Below are 24,658 nucleotides of genomic sequence, written 5' to 3'. Positions count from 1 at the left end.
TTCATATTAGAGGTGTTGATTTGGGTGGGAGTGTGGATGCCCATAAATAAAGGAATATACGCAGACACCTAAAAGGTACAGGAAGTACTCTTCACTAAGATTTCACTTAATCTCCAGCATCTTTCTTGTGCCATATTCCATCCATTTTAATCCTTACACATGTGGAGTGACACCTTCTAACAGAGAGCGATTCCATTAAGAGAATAATGAAAACGGTGTTAGGGGACCGGGCTTGCAGCCCAGGCTGCTCAGTTAATGCTGGAAATTATCTCAGAGAAACTGTGTTTCTGATGTCCAAAAAAAGGCCCACAGCACTGGGAGAAAGGACTGAAGAAAGCCAGAGGGTATTGTGGTCTCAGCGAAAGTCAGTGCTGCTTTCAAAGTTAATGAGAAGGTTGCACGTATGACACATTGGGGTCTCTCCTTTATTAGCCACTTTATTTTTAAGGCCTTTCTTTGCACACATTTCATTTTTCTTCTTTAAATATAAAGGTGGCATTGATGCCAAAATGGCAAATTGTGTAAGTGACATATTTGATTTTCTATTTTCTGGATGCAGCAGACAGGTTCCATGTTCTGGTTTCTACTCTCCTTGCACTGTGCTTCGCACTTATTCTTCAGGAGGGAGGTGATGAATCTGGATGTGTTCTTGGCAAAGTATTCTTATGGGCATCCTCTATTGAGTCAATATCCAAACACTATTGCAGGCAAAGCTAAGTGTAACTTATTTTCTCTGCCAGTTTTATCTCTTATTCTGAAATTTTAATGTTCACACTTCATGAATCGTTTAACTAAAGGATCAGGTCAACCTCCCAAGTTACACAACCTCTACTAAATGCAAGAAACAAGACCAGGTTTCAGGTGATAGTGTGGCTGTAGAATTCGTTTCATTATTTTGTATTTGATGTATTCTCATATAAAATCTTTAAATGCAGCAAGTTTATAGGCCCATGACCTGCTGATTTCTGTAGCTCATTAGTGAACAAGGAAAGAGATGCAACCAGTGTTGTTCCAGAAGAAAAATCAAGAAGAAAGTATATACTTTTCAATAATTAGAACTGCTGAAAAATGAAATGGAGTGCCCTGCAAAGGACTGAGTATCCATCTACAAAGGAATCCTTGCCAATATTCCTCCTACTCAACCCGAAGGCATTTCTGATTATATTTCTCAGAGAACTTAATTTTCCATAGTCATAGACATCTAAGCACTTGGAAATTTAAAGAAATCATTTCAAGTAGTAAGAAATTGACAGAGATAACTTGATGAAGCATGTAAACTTCTTTTTCTGAAAACTCTGCAGAGGTTTGCATGATCTCTCTTTAGGGCTGGGGCTCAGAATCAGGGCTGGGCAAGTCAATGAGGGCTGTGGCCCCTGGAGGCCAGTGGACCAGACACAAGTGGAGAGGAAAGAAGGAAAAGGAGGAAACGAGGAAGAATAAGGTGAGTGGAGGTGATAGTGATACTAACATAATCATCACAATGGTTTCATCAATCAATTGCAGTTGTTCTCATTTTTCACACAAAGGAATTGAACGTTAGGGTTGTGAGTCCCAAGATCACACAGTAAGTGATAGAGGCAGGACATGGTAGATTTCAGGGTTGGGATTCCTGATTCCACGTTTTCGCATAATAGCAGGACAATGGCTTGTTCATCTTAGCCTGGATTCTATTTATTTATTTATTTATTTATGTTATTTATTTATTTATTTTTGAGATAGGATTTCACTCTGTTATGCAGGCTGGAGTGCGGTGACACAGTCATGGCTCACTGTATCCTCAACCTCCTAGTCAAGTGATCCTCCCACTTAAGCTTCCTGAGTTGCTGGAACTACAGGTGTGCACCACCATGACCAGCTAACTTATTGTATTTTTAGTAGAGAAGGGGTTCTGCCATGTTGCCCAGGCTGGTCTTGAACTCCTAGGCTCAAACCATCTGCCCACCTGGGACTCCAAAAGTGCTAGGATTACAGACGTGAGCCACACTGCTCAGCCTGGACAGTTCTATGTTAAAGACAGGTCTAAGAAGGGGAGCTCACTTCTGGATCCTGCTGTAAGCCTCATGAATTTAAAATATCATTACTGTGGATAGTCATAAGTACGTTGCTTAGTCTCCCGAGAGTCATCTTCCTTTATATGAAATGGAAGTAATATCAATGAATCTTGGACGTCTATTAATATTATAAACTCCGAATTCCAATTCTGAAAGACTAGGAGAAAATGGAAATGATTGATTTTATATTTTTTTTAAAAAAAGTGCAGGTCTCTGATTTTGGCTTTGCATTTTGACATGAGCTTCATTTAACTTATATTTATCTATGTTTGAAACAATTTATATTTTCTTCGTGTTTATGTTTTTTATTCCAGGAAGCATGAAAGAAAGAAACTGCCTACTCCCACCACAAACTGTTCTCTCGTTATTCCCCATATTCAAGAGAGCTACAGACCTACTGTCTATGGGTCTAGCAGCTATGAGCCTAACACTTTCATTTACCTCCTAAAAAGAGAGTAGGAAACAGCTGAGGCCAGTATAAGGGGTGTTACTCTAGGGCAGTGATGGTTAAGAATAGCAAGGGATGAGTTTGGGCTATCACCTTCTACCCCCAACCACCAGGGATATTTGGCACTTTCTGAAGACATTGTTGATGGTTACAACTGGGGGTGCTACTGGGTCCTAAGGGGCAAAAGAAGCCAGAAATGTTGCTAAACAGCTTACAATACACAGTACAGTTCCATACAAAGACTCACAGAGCTCCAAGGGTCTATATTGCTAATATTGAGAAACCCCAATCTTTATAAAACCAGGTAAAATGCATGGCGTTTTACAAACCTAGGTACTTCCTTTGGCAAAATCTTCTAAGCTCCCAAACCTAGAAAATGACAACATGACAGAGCTGTCCACAGCTTTTAACAATGGGTAGAGAAGCCTTTCCTGCACTCGCCACTAATCTTCAGAAGTTCCTAGAGTGTGCTGTGTGAAATAGGCAATGTTTCTTAGATCTTTCTTTCCACCATTTTTATTTTTCTCTAGGAAAAAGCAAACTGGCTTTTGGGAATTTCTGGTTGCCTGACATTTTACATCATTTTTCAGGATTTGCTTTTAATATCAGGGTTTTTCTTTTTATTTGTCTTTTACAAGAAGAAAAAGAAAATATGGAAGGAGATTTGGAAAAAACTTTTAAAACCTGTGTAGTGTCTCTAAGAACAAGAAAAATCATCAGAGCTGTACGTTCCAGGTTTTCCAAAGCAACTGAAAGAGGTTTCTGAATAATCACAACCTCAATAACCATACTTCATGTTTGCCATTTTCAAAAGTCTGCTATTTTAAAAATCAACCCAGTTGATTAGACAATTGGACTGAACCTGAGAACTATGCCTAAAGCAAGAGCTCAGAAACACAGACTAGTTTTAAGACTTAGAAAATAAATGTTGAAAAAGAATACAGAAAGGTCACAAGTAACACTGCACACACAAAAACAGAATATAAAAGGTAATATGACTTGACTAACAAGGTGAAAGGTAATGAGTACGGAGTCCAGGTATGACTTTTACAATTGCTAAGGTATTCTGTCTATATCGCTGAAGCTTTGGCAAAATCCCCAGACCCACAGAAAAGTCTGAGTCACCCATCTCTCATCTCTTTATTCTCTGGAAAAAGTGACCTAGGTGTCAGCTGTACTCTGTGGCTGATTGTAATGAACATGCTGAGAAATCTGAGGATGGAAAGCCAGTGACATCAATCTTGGAGTTAGAAAGAAATTATTATTTCTGGGTTCAGTATCTGGCCTTACCATGCAAACTAGATTTTTCTAGTCTCCTATTCTTTGAATTGCCTTAATTTAAAGTGTGTTGAAAAGTTCTCACCTGTGTGTGTGACTTTTGGGGTTATTTGCTTTGTGGGTTTGGTATGAACTGAAGAGAATCTGAAAGTTCTTTCTCAAGCCAAGAGACAAATTGAGAAAATGACAGTGTTGTCCTGAGCTTTAGGTTCAGAAAAATCATGATCGTTTTGCTGAGCTAAGACGCAGAGGAGAATCTAAGGTAAAGTGAGTTCTAAGGAAAGAAAACCGCTGACCACAGTAACAGAACAGCATATAAAATGGCTATGGAAAGTGAAAACTGCTTCAACCCAAATACCAAATTCAATGCTCACTTCTGCATCGAGGGACAGTCTTTCAATATGTATGTTACACTTCTTCTAATCCTTTTTACAGACACTTAGAAAAATGTTTAAATGATTTTAAAAATTTGATCCATTTACATTTGTTCCTTAGAAATAAACTATAAATATTGAGATTTAGTGATGTAGTTATGTTTGCTGTAGAGCTTATTTTAAGTATATTCATAGATTTTGAAGTTAATGTGTATTGCTGTCCTTTATATTCCAAACATTAAGAGCATCAAATCAGACTAATATCTTCTTCCTAATGTAAGATAAAAATAATAAAGCAATAATTTTAAAAATAGTTTAAAAATAATTGAGAATCCATCACTATTTATACTAACTAGACAGAGATTTTCTTGTAATTTACTTTTGTTTTACATGCTCACATATAAATATATGATATAACATGTATAGAATGAATTGATAACACAAGACATAAATATAATTTCATAGGAGAATGTTAGCTCATCTACATGATGAAGCTTTTACAGATTGCAGGTTTATTTTTTTAAACTGCTAACTGACCTGTTTATCATTAATAACACAGAACTTCTAACTGACCAGGAATTCCACCACAGTAACTCTATTTTAATATTGGGTAAAATGTTTTGAGCACTCCTTACGTACTCAGCACTCTGAATACATTATTTTCCTTAATCCTCACAGTAACCCTAAGAAGCAGGAACTGGCATAATCTCCATTGTACAGATAGGAAAATAAGGCAAAGAAAGTAAGAAACTTGCCCACAGTCAAAATCAGGTGGTAGGTAGTGGAGTCTGGTTTTAAAGCTGAGTCTGCCTGAGTTGGAGCCAAAACCCTGAAACACAGCACCGTAAACTTTTCATTAGTCTAGGTATTACTTTATGGACTACAACGATAAAACCACATTGTTTTAAAATAGTGTATAGTAAAGAATGAATCACAAATTCAAACTGACTTTTCTTATTAGTTCCAATTACTACGCTTTTAACATATGTTAGCTAATATTCTTTTCCCTCGAACCTCAAAGTGTTTTCACAGTAAAATTTAATTCACTTTCAGCGAAAAATCTTATAAGATTTACTGTATTCTTCCGTTGGGAAAAAAAAGACACTAATATTTTAAGCTAAATTTAGCAATACATATATCAAGAGCCTTAAAATACTTATACTCTCTAACTTAGAAATTCCATTTCTGGAGAGTTTATCCTCTAGAAATAGTTAAAATGCATATAAATGTTTTATCACAAACACATTTATTTATATATTTATAAAATCAAAATTTGGAAGTAATATATTTATACTGGGGAACGGTTAAATAAGTGATGGCATTGCTATTTCAAATGATGTTTATAAGAAGTTTATTATACTATGGAAAAACACTTGTGTTATATGTTTATTTTACTTAGAATGTAAAGCAGAGAAGAAGGGAACAGAACTACAGCCTGCACACTTAGTCAGAACTAGTTAAGATAAACTTCCCAGAATCACAAAACTGGAAGAAGGCACCAAAATATGTTTAACATGCTTTTATATTTTACTTATGTTTTTCTGTATTTTCCAGTTTATAACAATTTGTACATGCTAATTTAAAACGGAAAAATATATCTGAACTTTCTTTTAAAAAGTTATAAACAGAACGGCTGAAACATAGCAGATCTGACCTTCTATGAGTCAGGTTCAACTTGCCATGGATCCTACAGTTCCAACTGAGGAAGTGAATGTAGTTCAGAGATGCCTAGTTAGAAAACACAAGGAATGGCAAGGTGTCGTGGCTCACGTCTATAATCCCAGCACTTTGGGAGGCCAAGGCGGGAGGATGACTTGAGCCCAGGAGTTTGAAACCAGCCTGGGCAACAGAGTGAGACCCTGTCTCTATTTAAAAAAAAAATAAAAAATAAAAAAATAAAGGCTGGATGCGGTGCCTCATGCCTGTAATCCTTTGGGAGGATTAGGCATGATGAAGGAGCACTTTAGGAGGCCGAGGCAGGCGGATCACTTGAGGTCAGGAGTTCATGACCAGCCTGGCCAATATGGTGAAACCCTGTGCCTACTAAAAATACAAAAATTAGCAGGGTGTCATGGAGCATGCCTGTAATCCCAGCTTCTCGGGCGGCTGAGGCAGGAGTATCACTTGAACCCAGGAGGCAGAGGTTGCAGTGAGCTGAGATTGTAGCCTGAGCTACAGAGAGAGACTCCATCTCCAAAAATAAAAATAAAAAAATAAATAATAAAACACAAAGAAATAATAACAATAGGACTATTAATGAAATAAAACACAAAGAAATGGGCCGGGCGCCCAGTTCCTTCAAGTGCAACCCATAGGACTATTAATGTGAGAGCTGCAGTAGATTTCCACTGGGAGAGTTCCTTGAAAGGAACCATGAGCCCAGTATGCCCATACCTTTGTATGACTTTTAATACCACATCCCAGCTCTGCTTCTTGGTTCACTGGGATATTCTACATGTTGGCAATGTCTAAAAACAAACAATTAGCTGTGCAAGCTACCACATAGTCACTGAGAAAGACAAAAGGGAATTGCCACAATGAGGTGACTTTCATCTCTCTTGCTGTTCAGAAGGCTGATTTTGTTCACACATGAGGGAGAGAAAAATGGCAAAAATGGGAGTGGGGGTGGGGGATGGAGGTGGAGGTAGGGAGGTGGAAATAAGTTCCTCATCTTCTAGGAAAATACCAAGTTGCATACCAACCTGAAGGGTACCCAAATTGCAAATCCAGGCTATTTCACAAGATGAGAAAGGCCTTAGCCATTTTCATTCAAATTGCTATTATATGTTTTTACAAAGAAAAAATATCTATGCACAGTTTGAAAACAGTATTATATATAAAATATTTAGTCCTTTTAGTGTATCTTTAAGAATATATAAAACCTCTTACTTGGAGATAACATTAAAACCATAAATTTAAGCATTTCATAATACTATAATATTTTTAAAACCTTTATAAAACACCTTCCAGAAAGGTTTGCACAGACAGAAAATAAAAAAGAAAAGCTTGGGAAATATTGCATTTTGCAACAGTTTTCTTGAATATTGGCAGTGCATATTGGCATATTAAATACTCCTACAACATAGACGTTGGCTTAACTTTGCTTATTTAATTGTTTCTCAAACCTAATGAATCAAAACGCCATCTTCATCAAACATAAAGTGGATCAAACACGCAATTAGGGAAGTGTTGCTTTATGTAGATCAGTGTTCAATTTCTTTTACTTTCTCCATTTCTCCCACTCTCAAGCCACATCTCTCAACCCTTTCCCAAGCTCCTCTCACCTTAACTCTAAGACACAACCCATAACCTGGCAATAACTGGATCATGTCTTGGGATATTGCCAGTGGTTGTTATACATCAGCTCTGATCTGAAGAGAATCCATGTACAGCTAAGAGAATAAACAGCTCCATTCCCATTCTAGTTGGTCGTCTCCCCAGGACACCAGCCAAAATTGCTGCTGACTAAGGAGGCCCCCTTGTTTTTTTGTGTTTTTGTTTTTGTTTTTGAAGTGAACATCTTTCCCTTAGAAACTCAGCACGGGCTGAGGCACCAATTAATTTTGCATAAGCTGCCACGCACCAACAGATGCTAATTCGTTTGTTCATAACCACAGAATATTGTTTTAGGGTCATGTACGTAACTTCTGCCTCCAGCCCTGTGGATTTATTTACTGCTTAGTCCCTAGTTCCTGCAGCTGTGTCCTTTCAGTGACTGCTTTATGGTGGCCAAGAGAGTTGAGGTCGACTGCCAGGACTCTGAGATCTGGAGGAACACATGGACACATTATTCTTTTGCTCTGAAGCTATCCAATTCCTGTTCCGGTCAGATGGGGAGATAGTGGGAGGATATCTCTGAAATTGCCCAGCACTTACTGCTGATATTCCTCATGTCTGACATTATTGCAAGAGAAGAGACTTAGATCTACCCTCTGTGTGTTCTTCAGTGGAAGGTGAATTACTAACGAAAGTGTGATAATACAAAACACAATTGAGTGTAGCCTTGGCTTTATTTATAAGACCTACTCTGGAGACATTATTTTCTTTACTCCAAGACTACACATTGGATCCAGTCTGCTTCAAACAAGAGACCGGGAAAGACGGGTTACTATGCTAATTGAATACTAATGAAGCCTTTGCTTAAGTTGGGTTTTGTTGCAAGCATTTGCCACTACATTTCTTTTGTATTTATGTAGAGGGAAAAATAAAGTACTTCAAAGGTAGCAAGAGTCTTACTTAGCCTGAGCATTTGCAGAAAAAATGTCTTGCTACTCTTTCTTTTGTGCTTGTAACATTTGTAAAGAGTTTTGTTCAGCACTATGGAAAAGCAAAATATCATCATCATTATTACTGGCCTTTGTCCACAGTGGATTCCATCCAGATTCTAACCAGTGACTCTGTGACTAACAATCTGAGTCACTAAGTTTCAGATGTTTATGGATTTCAACACAATTCCCAGACTGAAAGTTTTTTTTTAAAATTTATTTTCATGTTTCAAGACTCAGAAGGAATTAAATGCCTTTCTGTATTTCCAGTCTAGTGAAGAAAGAAATAAATGCCTTTCCGTATTTCCAATCTAGTGTCACTGAGTGACGGGGTTGGAACAATTCAGTGAATAGATTGAACTGTTCCTTCAATTACAGATTTGTATTGACAAAAATTAATTACCAAAATGTCAAAAAAAATTAGTGTATACTTCCAGGACAAAAGTCTCCAGGCTGGCAGAGAATTCAGTGAATTATAAATATTTGTGTTTTCACCATGGTAGTAGCACAGGATAATTACAGAATTTAAAATGCAGAGAATCACGGTGCTGGGAAAACTGAATATCCACACATGGAAGAATGAAACTAGACCCCTCTTTCTCACCATATACAAAAATCAACTCAAGGCTGGATGCAGTGGCTCATGCCTGTAATCCCAGAACTTTGGCAGGACAAAGCAGGCAGATCACTTGAGGTCAGGAGTTCGAGACCAGCCTGTCTGACGTGGTGAAACCCCGTCTCTACTAAAAGCACAAAAATTAGCTGGGCGTGGTCATGGACGCCTGTCATCCCAGCTACTCGGGAGGCTGAGGCAGGAGAATCACCTGAATCTGAGATTCAGAGGTTGCAATGAGCCGAGATCAAACCACTGCACTCCAGCTTGGGCAACAGAGCAAGACTCCATCTCAAAAAAAAAAAAAAAAAAAAAAAAACTCAAAATAAAGACTGAAATGTAAAGCCTGAGGCGATGAAACTACTAGAAAGAGAACATAGCAGAAACACTTCATGACATTGGTCCAGGCAAGGATTTTTTGGATAAGACCTCAATAAAAAGAATGAAATCCTGTCATTTGCAACAACATGGATGAACCTAGAGGACATTATGTTAAGTAAGAAAAGCCAGACACAAAAGGCAAATACTACATGATCTCACTTATATGCGGAATTTTAAAAAGTTGATCACATAGAAGTAGAGAGTAGAATACTGGTTAGCAAAGTCAGCTGAAAGGTAGGGAGGAGTGGTGGGAGTAGGAGAGGTTGGTTAGTAGGTACTAGGTTATAGTTAGATGAGAGGAGTAAGTTCTGGTAGAATACCGGTTATCAGAGTCAGGTGAAAAGTGGGGAGGAGTGGCGGGAGTAGGAGAGGTTGGCTAGTAGGCATTAGGTTATAGTCAGATGAGAAGAATAAGTTCCGGTACTCTACTGCAGAGGTCTCAACCTTTTTGGCACCAAGGACCGGTTTTGTGCAAGACAATTTTTCCACAGATTTTTGAGGGGGATGGTTTCAGGATGACACTGTTCCATCTCAGATCGTCCAGCATTAGTTAGGCTCTCAGAAGGGGCACACAACCTAGAGCCCTCCTGTGTGCAGTTCGCCATAGGGTTTGTGCTCCTATGAGAATCTAATGCAGCTGCTGATCTGACAGGAGGCAGAGCTCAGGTGGGAATGCTTTGCCCAACGCTCACCTCCTACTGTGCAGCCCAATTCCTAATAGACCACAGTTTGGAACCCCGTAGTTGGGGACGCCTGCTCTATGGCACAGTAGAGTGATATATTTAACAATAATGTGTTGCGTATTTCAAATCAGCTAGAAGAGACGATTTTGAATATTCTCACCACAAAGAAATGAAAAATGCTTGAGATAATGGGTGTGCTAATTAGCCTGAGTTGACCATTATGCAATGTACACAGGTAGTGGAATATCACACTGTACCCCATAGATAATATGTACAACTATGATGTGTCAATTAAAAATAAAACTAAAAAAAACAAAAAAGAAATGTAAGTGAACACAATATAAACACTAAAAAAAAAATAAAATAAAATGCAGGGGACCTACTGCTAAAAGGTAATAAAGAGAATGACAGAAAAATGCAAGTATATTGGCTGGTTATTAACTTTGCAAAGATGCGCATCTTTATTCTTATAGCTCCTTCAAAGGCATATTAGAAAATGGACAGTCTGACCAGGGCCTACTTGAGGGTGGAGGGTGGGAGAAGGGTGAGGATTAAAAAACTATGTATCAGGTACTATGCTTATTACCTGGGTGACAAAATAATCTGTACACCTAATCCCTGTGACATGCAATTTTCCCAAACAAACCTGCGTGTGTACCCCCGAACTTAAAATAAAAGTTGGAAAGGAAAAAAAAAGAAAAGGAAATGGACAGTCTGAGCTAAAATATCCCTTTTTATGGAAAATCTCATTATTTTAATAATGTTATCATTTTTCTGTATTTATTCTCATACCAGCTCTAGATTATTCCTAGATAACTATCCCTGATTGTTCACCTTACATCGATCTTTTATTATTATTATTATTATTATTATTATGATGTATTTGTAGGGACAGGGTCTTGCTGTGTCACCCAGGCTGGAGTGCAGTGGTGCAATTATGACTCAATGTAGCCTTAAACTTCTGGCCTCAAGCAATCTTTCCAGCTCAGCCTCCCCAGTAGCTAGGTCTACAGGTGCCATGCTACCACAGCTGGCTAAGTTTTTAATTTTTTATAGTGATGTGGTCCCACTATATTACCCAGCTTTGGTCTTGAATTCCTGGCCTCAAGTGAGCCTCCTGCTTTGGCCTCCCAAAGTGCTGGTATTGCAGGTGTAAGTCATAGTGCCTAGCCCCATCAACCTTAAAAGACAATTCCTTGTCATTTTCACATGGAATAATTTCACAAACATTTGGTCATACATTTTTACAGCATCTCAGGTTAATAATATATTACAGTTTCATAGCATTTTGCAAAGAATTCTCTTGTATGTTATCTCACGTTCATCTCATCATCATATGCAGTAGAGAATAAATGTGTTGCTCCATTTTACAGATGAGAAAATTGATGTATATTACACTGATATAATTGGCTTAGACTCATTGGCTAAAGTAACATGGATTGTTACAGAAAAAGAGGTCCTAGTCCAAAGCTATTCTACTAGACATGTGATATGGTTTGGCTCTGTGTCCCCACCCAAATCTCATGTTGAATTGTAATTACCAATGTTGGGGGAGGGACCCGGTGGGAGGCGATTGGCTCATGGGGGTGGATTTCTCCCATACTGTTCTCGTTATAGTGAGTGAGTTCTCACGAGGTCTGATGGTTTAAAAGTGTGTGGCACTACATCTTTGCTCTCTCTCTCTCTCTCCTGCTCTGCCATGGTAAGACATGCTTGCTTCCCCTTTGCCTTCTGCCATGATTGTAAATTTCCTGAGGCCTCCCAGCCTTGCTTTCTGTACAGCCTGCAGAACTGTGAGTCAATTAAACCTCTTTCTTCATAAATTATCCAGGTCTCAGGTAGTTCTTTATAGCAATATGAGAACAGATTAATACAACACATAAGAGAAATTTGAGGTTTAAAAAGAATTTTTGCCTCTAAATCCTCATAATGCAAGATTAAGAATAAAGCCTGGACAGATGAGCTGTTATTTCTGGATACCGGTCTTTGCAAATACTGTTTGGGTTATCAAGTATTATCTTGTATTATGTTAATGCTCTCCAAAGTATCAAAGTATAATCAGACTGCACAAAATATTATCAAAATATACAAAGATAATAAAGAAAATGAATTAGATTTTAAAAAACTATTTACTCATCATTCTGTGCCCTTTATAGGATGACCTGTATAAGTCTATGTAGGATGTTCTTGAGCACACATTCATAATTGTTGCCTTTCAAGCAAGTTTCATTTTTCACTGTGAACTTGTTGGATTTTACGTTTAAACTAATAGCCTTTCTAAGGGAAGATGATTTATCTACCATTTCCCTTACATGTTCCATAGTGTCTAGGCTGGAACCAAAGTTGTCGCTTTTTGACTTCTGCATGGCAACTACTCCTGTGACATATTTTGAAGTTCCTTGTACACCCTAATCTGGCCCTGTATCCACACTGAGCCTCATGGCTAAGTTTGATATCCAAGCAGTAAGATGGTCTAGTAGAATCCCCTAAAGCACAGGTCATGAGCCATCCACATCACACCCATCTGGTGTCTCTCAGCAGGTGCAGGATTCTAGGTGCTTCCACAGATCTTCCCCACCCAATGAAGCTGCATTAAACAGCTCCCCAAGAGAGTCTTGTGAACTCTCAAGTTTGATCACCACCCTAATGATAGCACTTTTCAGCTCCTGGAAATTTTAATGAAGTTGCTGGTGAATATGGTTCCTGGGCCTGGTCTTTGAAAATGAAAAGGGAAGATGGTGCTTGACTTTGGGGAAAAGAAGTGAGAGGCAGACTACAAAAATGGCTCAAAACAACACCCTCTGACAATTACTAAGAGAAAATGTTTACCTGTGCGCTGGGAAACAACACCCCTCATTTTTGTAAGGCAGTTCCCAAGCAGATGCCTGATTTCAGGATCTCTGGAGCTGCACCCTCCAAGGCAGTGGCGCTTAGAAACGACACAAAGAGCCAGCCCTGCTGAGCAGGACCAGGGCGCCAAGTCTGAATGACTAATATTTTTCCAATCTAGAACGTCATTAACCGATTGATAACTATTTTCCCTTTAAACTAGGCAAAATCAGCATTCCTCTCCCCTCTGTGTGCCAGAATCCGAAGATGAACAAAAGAGGCCTGCATCAGGAAAACTGTGTTCAGTTCTCTTGGATTCAGGCCTTCAACCCGAATTGGGTTGAGTGAATGAAGATGCTGATGAGATGTCAGGGACCTGGGGACTGAAGACACACCCAGAAAAAGCAGGACCCTGCAGGAGTGGACAAAGAACTGGAGCACAGGGATGTGAGAGGGGTTGAAATGAACAACAGACTCATACGAGAAGGATTTCTAATCAGAAGAGAGTGACTGCTTTAATAAAGCTGCAACCTGGAACAATTACAATCTGACCAGATGTTCTTGCAAAACTGGTAAAGCAGAGAATGTGAAAAAATCTCTCCCCCTCCTCCCCTGAATGCAGTTGACCAAAGGCTGAAAGGCCGGATCCTGAAAGCCCAGATCTGATCCCTGCAGATCTGGGCCACCCTAAAAGCAATCGGGTGTAATCTTTCCAGCTCCAGGCCCTGGGATGAGGGAGGTGGGGGGAAGGCAGAGAAAGGCGGAGGAAGGTGGAGGGAGGTGAGAGGAGGTGGAGGGAAGTGAGGGGAGGTGGAGGGAGGTGAGGGGAGGTGGAGAGAGGTGGGTGGCGGCTCCAGGGTTTGAAAACACATCCAGGACACTTGCCCATCCTCCAAGAGCACGCCGGCTCGCAGGCTCTTTCACGCTTCTGCTTGGGACAATCGCGTGCATGAAATCTGGCAGGGAAGAGCCAAGGAGATTGTTAGCCCGAGGGCTAGGACGGTGGATCTGGGAAGCAGGGGCCTGGGGGACACGTTCTCTTCCTGCCGCGGGCTGCCTCGTGCTCCCGAGTCCCCGCGGGGCCTGGCGGCGAGGCCGGGGGCTGCAGGCGACCATCCGGCAGGCGGCGGCGGCGACAGCGGTGGCCGCGAGGGACGCGCCCGGGGCCCGCGCTCACTGGGAGCGGTCGCGGCTTGGCAGCTGCTCCCCGCGCCCCCGCGGCCTCGCCAGGGGAGGGGGCGCCGCGCCGGGGCCCTGGATCCGCGCCAGGCCGCTGCTTCCAGCCGGCGGGCCCGGGGCGGGGCGGGGCGGCCGGGTCCCCATCCCCAAGTCCCTTCCCCCACGCAGCCTTTGCCCTCCCAGCTCCTTCCCGCGCCGTCTTCCCTTCCCGCGTTCCCCGGGAGAAACATGGCCGGGAGCAGCGAGGAGGCGCCAGACTACGGGCGAGGCGTCGTGGTAAATGCAAACTCCCGATTTTGGGGCTCGCCCCGCTCCCCTCCCTCCCTGGCACCCTGCTTGTAGATTAAATGCCTGCCGTGCGTCGGGAGAGAAAGCGGGCCACCGCTTTGTTCTCCCTCCTGGCGGGGATCGCTTCCATCCTCAGACCCTGGCCTCCTCTCCCCGCCCCCAATCTGAGGAAACGCCGAGTCCCGTCCCTTCACCCCGAGTTCCCAGCGTCCCCCCGCGTCCTCCGGCCGGTAGCCCGCTCCTGCAGCGTCCCGCCGGCGCCCAGCCGTCCCCATCCCCGCGAGCCACGGGGAGCAGCTTCTGGGAGCCGGCCGGGCCGAGACACCCGCGTGCTGCTCTGTAGGCCTCCTTCTTCCTGGGCCTCCTCTTCCAGAGCGGGCTTCAAGTTTTGTTTTTAAAAAGGACACTGAGGGGTTTTGAAGGCAGCCAGGAAATAAAGTAGCTCAAGTTGACAGAGCTTGAGCTCTGAAGCCTTTGGTACCCAGGTTGGGGGGCTCTCTGGCAGTGGAGGCCTCTGCAGGAGCTCTGGGACACACTCCTGCGGGACCTATGGTTTGTCTGTAAAAGGGAGCAACAGCAGGCTGGTCTCCGGAGCGAATTGGGAGGATGCATGTAAAATATCTAGCAGTGTGTCCGGATGGGAGGGTGTGGGATGCTGGTTTCCCAGAACTGAGCCTCCTGGCGGTGTCAGCCAGAGGGTCAGTGTGCTAGGATCTAATCCGTTCTTGACCTTGTGGCCGCGTCCTCCCTGCTCCCTGAGAAGTGGTTTTCCTAGAAGGTGGTGGTTATAACTTGTGTCAAGTTCAATGTGAAACTCAATGGTGGTGAGGATGGTGGGTGGAGCTAACTTGCCATCTCTTTCCAGGGATCAGCTTGTCGTTCACAGATAATCTGTTTATGAATATGAATGGCCTGAACTAAAGTAAGTGGGCTGGGGAGGGAAACGTGACACACTCAGACAGAACCGGTCAGGTTGAAATGTGGGGCTCAGTGCTTAATTTAACAGCAGGCCCTTTCCTTCTTAAAGGATGAGGAGTTGATTTATTTATTCATTCCACAAGTTGATTGTCCTGCTGGGTTGCAGAAGGTGTTGTAGGCGCTGGGGTGCAAAAGACAAAGGCCTTGTCTTCATGAGCTTGCGTTCTAGAGAAGACACAGGCAAGCAGTGTGTAAACAAATAGAGAAAATTTCCAGTAGAGATGTGCAATAGGAGGAGGGTAACAGGATAGAGGGTAATTGGAGGAGAAGCGGGGAGTGATGCTTTTGCTCAGGTGGTCAGGGCAGCCTCTCCGCGGTGACCTTTGAGCTAAGATCTGAAGGGTACACAGGAGTAGCCATGTGGACTGCAGGCGGAGACCCGCATATCAAATGCAAAAGAATCATTGTATCCGATTTATGCTTTTACAAAAACCATTCCAGTTGCCCCAGGAGGAGGGGCAAGCCTAGCGGTGTGATGGATGGGAGGGAGACTAAAACGCAAAAAGGGCAATCACTAAGTTCATTGTGGACAAATTGAGTCTGCAGTGCCTGTAAGGCCCACAGATCGGGCTGCACTGTAGGCAATTTGTGAAATTCACATTTGGAATTCAGGAGAGCGATTGGAGAGATTTGGAAATCAGCAGAAAGAATAATATTTAATGTTCAGGAATGCTCAGTGAATGTGGAAAAAACAATTAAAGCAACTGTTAAGGATGGAAGCCTGGAAAGTCCCAAATGTAGGAGGCTGCCTGTGGGGGAGAAGCCGGTTGAAGGAACCGAGAAAGAACGCTGAAGGGTGGGAGGGCAGGCAGGGTGGTGGGTGCCTTGGGAACAGAGCATTGTTGAGCGGGAGGGGCGGTGTCAAGAGGTCATCAGAAGTGTCAGATGCTACAGGGACAGCAAGTTGGATACCAAGATGGAAAACAGCCACTGTATTTAACAATTACAAAGTCATTAGTAGGGAGAATCTTTTAAATAACCACTCCATTGGTAGAACAGTTAAAATATAGTACAAGTTGAGCATCCCTAATCCAAAAATCCAAAATCCAAAATGCCCCCAAATCTGACACTTTCTGTGCGCCAACATGATGCTGAAAGGAAATACTGGCTGGAGCATTTTGGATTTCGGATTTTCAGATTAGGGATGCTCAACCAGGAAGTAAATGCAAATATTCCAAAATCCAAAGAAAAAAAAAAAAACATCAGTAATTAGAAACACATCTGGTCCCAAGCATTTTGGGTGAGGCGTACTCAACTTGCACTACCATAACATACTAGATACTTTTAGAAAAGAATAAGGTGGATCTAGATGCACTGATAGAGTAGGTAAATTGTTGAAGTCTAAGAAACAAGTGAGAGAACATTGTAAATAGCCCAGTCTATTGGTGTCAACAGAGGTCCTCCTGGAAGCAAGGTAATTTTTTGAAAAATGCAAAGAGGTAGTAAGAGGGGTATAAAGAGAATAGAGGGCCAGGTGAGGTGGCTCATACCTGTAATCCCAGCACTTTGGAAGGCCAAGGTGGGTAGATCACCTGAGGTCAGGAGTTCAATAAAATCCTGACCAACATTGTGAAACCTAGCTGCTACTAAAAATACAAAATTAGCTGGGCATGGTAGTACATGCCTGTAACCACAGCTACTCGGGAGGCTGAAGCAGGAGAATTGCCTGAACCCGGGAGGTGGAGGTTGCAGCAAGCTGAGACTGTACCATTGCACTCCAGCCTGGGCAACAAGAGTGAAACTCCTTCTCAAAAAAATAAAATAAAATAAAATAAAGTAAAAATAAAAATAAAAACAAAAAAATGAGTATAAACTGGACCAGCTGCCATGGGGCTTGGTGCTTGAATGAGAGCCCACCAAGGTGGGAAATAGTCCATGTATAATGGAGATAGTCCCTGCATTTACATCCTTTTCTCCAGTAGAACTTGGAATAATTAGATTAACCTCGAGTTGGATATAAGCAGGCAATTTCAGAGTCAATCGAAGCTGCTGGTAGAAGGCAACTCATGGCAGGTAAGGCAGGAGGGAAGGGAAATCTGGAGAGGGTGAGTTTACTGGGAGAATAGAATGCTCTCATGGATGAGATACAAAATATCAAATTAGTACCAGTTTTCAAAAGGGGCAGGTGGCTGGGAGTGGTGGCTCACACCTGTAATCCTAGCACTTTGGGAGGCCGAGGTGGGTGAATCACTTTAGCCCAGGAGTTCGAGACCAGCCTGGGCAGCCAACCCTCTCTCTACAAAAAATACAAAAATTAGCTGGGCGTGGTGGTGCATGCCTGTAGTCCCAGCTACTGTGGAGGCTGAGGTGGGAGAAGCACCTGAGCCCAGGAAATCAAGGCTGCAATGAGCCATGGTCGCGCCACTGCCTTCCAGCCTGAGCATCAGAGTGAGACCCTGTCTCAAAAAAGGAGCAGAGGGCAGGTAATAATAGCAAGCATTTCTTGAGCACAAATCTGTAAGGGAGGTCTAGCATACTCCCCATTTTACAGAGGAGGAAACTGAGGCACTGAGAGATTAAGTAAATCACCCAGGTCATATAAGTAGCAAATGGCAGTAGCAGGATTTGAACCAGCTTTCAATCACTATGCTACATAGGAAGCTGTGATTCCAGGATGGAACTTCGGGGTTGGGGCTGTCTGTAGGACTGGTGTGGCTATGTGAATATATTGCTAAATGGGGAATAAAGATGTGGTTTGAGCTAGGTATGTAGTTTGAGCTGGTGGAGGAGCTACAAGATGAAGTTGTTGGAAGGATTGTCGAGGTAGGTATTGGAGTAAATCACCCAAGGAATTGTCCAGGAATGAGGTAGAGAAGAAAATTCTGAGTTGGTAGAAATTTGTTGATAAAGACGGCAAGGGATGTAGAGTCAGATGTTATAAGCATGAAACGAGAGGTAAAGTTTGTGCAAGAGAAGGGAATATTAAGAGATTTAAGATGGCTCTTGCCTATCAATGGCTTTCAGTTGAACTGGGGAGGTGGGACATTTATACCATTAACAATAAATGGTAGCAAATGCTAATTGCCACATAAGAGAGGTAGATCCTAAGGTGAGAAATTTTGCTCGGAGTTGGCTTGCCATTTGATCTGGAGCTAATAAAGTCACCAGATTCCTGGTTGATACCTCTTTGTTACTTCTCAGGGAGAGAGAAAGATCTTCTCTATCCACCTGGCTTTTGGGGATTGGGTTATTAGACATGTTTTTGTTTGTTTGTTTGTTTGTTTGTTTGTTTTTGTCTGGTTTGGTTTTCGCCAAAGGATTATCAAGGGAGCCATCATTAGTACTTACCTAAGTGAGTTTGGTAGGAATCAGGAGAAGAGAAAAAGCTGAAATGATTGTTGTGTTTCTGTTATGGCTGGCTTCCCATCACCCCCAGTGAAAATATGGCAGTAGCAGAGATAAGTAATCAGGTATAGCTCCATCGAAAGCACAGCTCTACTAGGGGGTAATGAGTTTGCCTTTGGAAGGGCAAACCCACCACAGAAGAGGAAGGCATGTGGATACCAGGTGGTTGGCCTGTCGAACTTCCTTTGTTCCTCTGTGAGCAGAACCTGGGAATCTTTTAGCAAACCACTTGTCCCCACTTTTCAAGATGTGTGGTTTTGAGGTGAGGCCCTTCCCAGGGTACCTCCCTCCCTGGCTCTGGGGCTGGGACAGGAATCCCAGAACTCCTGTCTGGGATTCTTTGAATTACAATGAAGGGACGAGACCCCCTTTCTCTTGCTGGTGGAGGACAGATGAGAGCTATGGCCTGAAGGAGAGAGCGGGGTCAATCTGTGGAGCTCAGCGGGGGAGAAGAGTAGAGATTAGCTTCTTATATGTGTTTTCTCCCTCAGGGAGAAAAATAATGCAAAAAATAGTCTAAGCACAAAAAAAAATATTCTTAATGACTTACAAAGTTTTCAGTGCATCTTCAGTGTGAAAAAGAGAATCAGAATGAGTTCTGGGATTTGGATGTTGCATAAAATGACTCAGTTCATGGGTTTGTCACTTCCCCCAGCTTGGCTATGTTTTGCTGTTTTGAACAGAGAAAGCATTGTGCTGAATACACTTAGAGCATATTATCTGTGATACTGAAACTATCTACAGACTCTGGTTTTGATTTTTTAAAAAACACGTGAATAACAATTATCTACAGTTCATAGCAACCTCCATTCCTACAGGTTTCAATTTATTTACAACAGAATTTGCATGCACCATTGAAATTAACAAAGCATAAACCAGTATTTCCATCATCTTGAATTGACTTTCATCTCAACAATGAAAACTCACTATTTCAAATTAATTGAAAATAATGGCCAATTTGGATTATAGAACAGTTTTAGAGAAATATATTTTTTACTTTTATACTTTTTGTTTTGTTTTCTTGAGACAGTCTCACTTTGCTGCCCAGGCTGGAGTGCAGTGATGCGATCATGGTTCACTACAGCCTTGACCTCCTAGGCTCAAGCAATCCTCCTGCCTCAGCTTCCCAAGTAACTGAAACTACAGGCACATGCCATCACGCCAGACCAATTTCTTTTTCTTTTTTGTAAAGATGGGGTATATTGCCCAGGCTGGTCTCGCACTCCTGGGCAAGTGATCCTCCCACTTCAGCCTCCCAAAGTGTTGGGATTACAGGCATGAGCCAGTGTGCCAGGCCTCAAATGTATAGTTTTAACTAAGATGCTAAGACCGGTATGTAGGTTTGAGGCACTTCTTTAGATGAATTAACACATATAATTTGGTGTTAAATGTTTGATGTTTCAGTTCATCTAAATGATCAGCATTTATTGCATAAGTACTGTAGACCAGATACTGATATGAGTCTTACATTCATTATCTTATTTAATGCTCACCATGGCCGTATGAGGCAGGCACTAACTCCATTTCATAGATGAATACACTAAGACTTAGAGAATGTAATATGCCCAAGGCCTTATGGCTGGCAGACTTGTCCCAGGTGTGTGAGACTTCCACGTCCATGCTCTTAACACAGTACTCTGTGCTGCCTCTGGGCTGTGGATCCATGTTACAGTTTTAATCTATAGGTTTGTTTCATTTGTCATTTTCTTATCATCTTTTCCTATTTTTGGCATTCATTTTTGGCACTTTTAGTCTCTTTCCTTTTTTTGGCATCACGTGTCAAACATCATGTGTTATACACCATGCAGTGCTCCAGGTATTCTAAGTATATTATCCTTACAATAACCCTATCCATAGGTTTTATTGTGTCTTATTTAAAACAAGGGAAAACTGGATTGCAGAGAGGGTAAGTCATCTCCCTAACATCACAGTAATAAGTGTCAGAGCCAAACTCTTGAACGTGGAGTGGAGAGTATTCTCCGAGATTCAACCAGAGCAGGGGGCAGTAAAGGATTGATGTGGTTGGAGGAATGGATTCAGAAGACCACCTGTTAATAGTGCCGCTGGTGGAGGGGCTGCAGAACGTTGGGTAGATAGTATATGTGGTCTGAAAGGGGATCCAGAAAGTGCTGTACACCTGGGTGATCCCCCTGGGGCCTGGGGCCAGTCAGGGTTCTCCTGGTCTGGTCTTTGCTGTGGCCTGCCAGAGGCTCTCCTGGAGTCTCCTCATGTAGAGCTGGTAGTCTAGACTCTGGCCAGCTGCTGTGGTGTTAGAGGTTATAGCAGGTACAAGGAGTTCTCAGGGTGGCAGCCGGAGGAGCTTGGTGCAAATCCAGCAGTCCCACCAGCCAGTTTGACGGTAGAGGAAGAGCAAATGAGACACTTTTCAAATATGCAGATTGACTGGGCATGGTGGCTCACACTTATAATCCTAGTGTTTTGGGATGCCAAGGTGGGAGGATCCCTTCAGGCCAGGAGTTTGAGACCAGCCTGAGCAACATAGCAAGACCTCATCCCTACAAAAAAATCAAAGAAAATAAGCTGAGCGTCATTGTGCACTCCTTATCTCCAGCTACTTGGGAGGCTGAGGTGGGAGGATCGCTTGAGCCTAAGAATTCGAGCCTGCAGTGAGCTATGATTGTGACCCTCCACTCCAGTGTAGGCAACAGAGGGAGAGTCTGTCTCTTAAAAAGTAACATAGGTGATATACATCATTTGGCCACCAGTCAGCCAATGGATATGAGACACTGGAATCTCCAGAACCTTGAACAGTGGTGCTCTTTATCACAAGGAGACACACTGAGAGTTCAGGCTGGAGTTCAGGTTTTCAGGTAGCCGGAGGATGGAGACTATGTCATCCATTCATTCATTTAACATTTTTGAGCACTTACCGTATTCCAGATCAGCATTCTGGGCACTGAGGGATTGAACAATGAATCAGAAAAAGTCTCCGCCAGAAGGAGCTCATGTTCCGACAGAACACATCCATGCACACACACGTCATTCAGTGGTAAAACAGGCTATGAAGGTCAGGGAAGGCCTCTCTGCAGAGGTGACATTGAATGGAGACTTGAAAGAAATAGAGGACAGCCATGTGGAAATCTGGAGGAAGAGTGTTGCAGGCAAGAGGAGGTGCCAGTGCAAAACTCGGGAGGCAGGGGCGTGATTGGCAGATCAGAGGACTTGCAAGAGAACAGCGGCTGAAGCAGAGGGAAGAGGAAGAGTGCCAGGAATGAGTCAGACAGGTAACCCCTGGTGAGCCACAGTGAGGACTCTGGCCTTTACTCAGAGTAAAATGATAAGCCCTTGAAAAAAATCTAAGCAGAAGGCTGCCATGATAAGATGTCCTTTGTTTGTCTATTTTTATTTTTTGAGAGACAAGGTCTTGCTCTGTCACCCAGGCTGGAGTGCAGTGGCACTCATAGCTCACTGCAGCCTCTAACTCCTGGGCTCAAGTGATCCTCCTACCTTAGCCTCCGGAGTAGCTCGGACTACAGGCACACGCCACCGTGCCAGGGTAATTTTTTAATTTTTTGCAGAGACAGGATCTTGCTGTGTTGCCCATGCTGATTTCTAACTCCTGGCCTCAAGGGGTCTTCCCACCCCGGCTCTCAAGTGCTGGGATTACAGGCATGAGCCACTGTACCTGGCTATGATGTGCATTTTTAAAGGAGCATGTCTGCTTCCATGTGGAGGGGCTGCAAAGTGGAAGCAAGGAGACAATTGTAGTGGCTCCTAGGACAGTCCTGGGAGAAATGATGGTGGCAGTGGACTGGCCTGGGGGTGGGGGAATAGCAGTGGAGGTGCTGAGAGGTGGTCCTGGATAAATTTTGAGGGAATTGAAGATATAGTTTTCTACTGTGTTGCCTGAGGGGGATGAAAGAAAGGAGTCAGTGACAATTCCAAGGGACAGGAGCCTTCTCAAGGATCCTGCATGGGAGCCTTGGGTAGGACAGAGAGCTACAAGGGGCACCAGGAATTTGGGAAAGCAGATCAGAGGCTGGGGGCAGTCAGCAAGCCCTCCATGAAGAAGTGGGGTGTGACCTGGGCTTCTGAGTTGGGAATACAGAGGTAGAGGAGGAAAGGGGGAGAGAGAATGAAGGGGTGCACGGCAAATGAGTGAATGAAACCCAGAGCTGGGAAGGATCCTGACTTGACTGCAAACCATTCTGAAGGCAGGAAGCAAAGATGTAGGGAGTTGAGCCGGGAAATTAGGGTGGGTCTGCACTGTGAAAGGCCTCAGAAGCTCAAAGCTGGACAGAGGAGTCAAAAGTGTGCAGAACTGAGTAAAGAATGGGAAACTGAGGCCAGGTGTGCTGGACAACACCTGTAATCCCAGCACTTTGGGAGGCTAAGGCAGGCAGATGGCTTGAGTCCAAGAGCTCAAGACCAGCCTGGGCAACCTGGCAAAATCCCATCTCTACAAAAAACACATAAAAATTAGCTGGGCATGGTGGCACACACCAGCTACTCAGGGGACTGAGGCTGGAGGATCAGTTGAACCTGGGAGGCAGGGTTGCAGTGAGCAGAGATCACACCACTGCACTCCAGCCTGGGTGACAGTGCGGGACCCTGTCCCAGAAAGAAAAAGAAAAAAAAAAAGAATGGGAAACTGGTATACAGCTAGAGTATGATTTGAGTGCATAACATTTCATTGTTACATCTTTTCTTGATGTTCCGAGAGTAAAAGTAACTCCACCTTCCCCTTCCCTTTCTCCCCCACCTCTTTACTATTCTGACCATAAAACTAGTACATCAAGTCCTAAGCAAGAGGGAGACTTACAATCAGTCCATCCACTATGTGAATAGGCCAATTTTCTGGACCATCAGTTTCTAATAGGACAGTTTAAGTGTCCAACATAGTACGTCGTTTTAAAGTCTTTACTGTAATGACTAGACACTCAAAAGTTTGGGTCTGCTCTGATCCCAGGAGATACATACTTTTAATAAGAAATCTTTTCCAGGCAGATGAGGCACGTACAATAAATAGAAATGTAGTAGTACGTATAATAATATAATAATGATACTGTGTGTATTTTAGAATTATAAATATGTTATTTATTATAATATATTTATGATAATTATATAATTTGGAGACAAATTATATATTACACATATGCACTCATAAATAATACTGTTGGGTTAGCTATAAAACACTGACTTCATATTTTTATTGTATGATAGGCCAGGCGTGGTGGCTCATGCCTGTAAACTAGCACTTTAGGAAGCCGAGGCAGGCAGATCACTTGAGATCAGAAGTTCAAGACCATTGGTCTTTTGCCAATATGGCAAAACCCCATCTCCACTGAAAATACAAAAATTAGCTGGGCATAGTGGCACATGTCTGTAGTCCCAGCTCCTCAGGAGGCTGAGGCAGGAGAATTGCTTGAACCTGGGAGACAGAGGTTGCAGTGAGCTGAGATCACCCCACTGCACTCCAGTCTGGGTGACAGAGAAAGACTCTTGTCTCAAAGTCTCAAAGAAAACAAAACAAAACAAAACGAATATTTTATGATGCCAATAGTTGGGAATGGAGTGCTCCATTCTCTTTAGTACTAAGCCTTGTATCAAGTTGTGGAAACAACCTTGTTCCACTCAACTTTTCATAAGTTGAGGGAATTCTGCTTTCAAATGATACTCTTTTGTTATGTTTTAAACAGAAATTTCTGATGAAAAAATACATAACCTAAATAATTTGATTTGCAGATTATGGACGATTGGCCAGGGTATGACTTGAATTTATTCACGTACCCACAGCACTATTACGGAGACTTGGAATATGTCCTCATCCCTCATGGCATCATTGTGGACAGGTGAGTGTGATTTCCTGTGTCAATCTGGGTCCTGCATTGGGCTGGCCCACACTTGTGTGAATCCCACTTTATACTTTAGGACCCTATTCCTGAGCTCCTTTTTATAATGGTAGAGAAAACTTTTATATAGGGC

At 42.7% G+C, this 24,658-nt stretch overlaps 1 protein-coding gene across 3 annotated transcripts in view; it reads left to right on the top strand.

Annotated features, from left to right (window-relative positions):
- Window positions 1-13,830: 13,830 nt before the first annotated feature.
- PRTFDC1 (phosphoribosyl transferase domain containing 1) overlaps window positions 13,831-24,658 on the top strand; it is a 105,853-nt gene continuing 95,025 nt past the window's right edge. The window contains exons 1-3 of one of the 3 annotated variants that reach the window (XM_050804858.1): window positions 14,298-14,377; window positions 15,255-15,311; window positions 24,419-24,525. In XM_050804858.1, coding sequence (XP_050660815.1) covers window positions 24,422-24,525 — 104 coding nt within the window. In that variant the 5' untranslated portion in view covers window positions 14,298-14,377; window positions 15,255-15,311; window positions 24,419-24,421. Of the gene's footprint in view, window positions 14,378-15,254; window positions 15,312-24,418; window positions 24,526-24,658 lie in introns of all 3 variants that reach the window. The other 2 variants (XM_050804859.1, XM_050804860.1) reach the window with 2 other exon arrangements.

The sequence above is a fragment of the Macaca thibetana genome, chromosome 9 (assembly GCF_024542745.1).
Source record: "Macaca thibetana thibetana isolate TM-01 chromosome 9, ASM2454274v1, whole genome shotgun sequence".
NCBI lineage: Eukaryota > Metazoa > Chordata > Mammalia > Primates > Cercopithecidae > Macaca > Macaca thibetana.
This window is presented reverse-complemented; position numbering and strand designations above follow the sequence as displayed.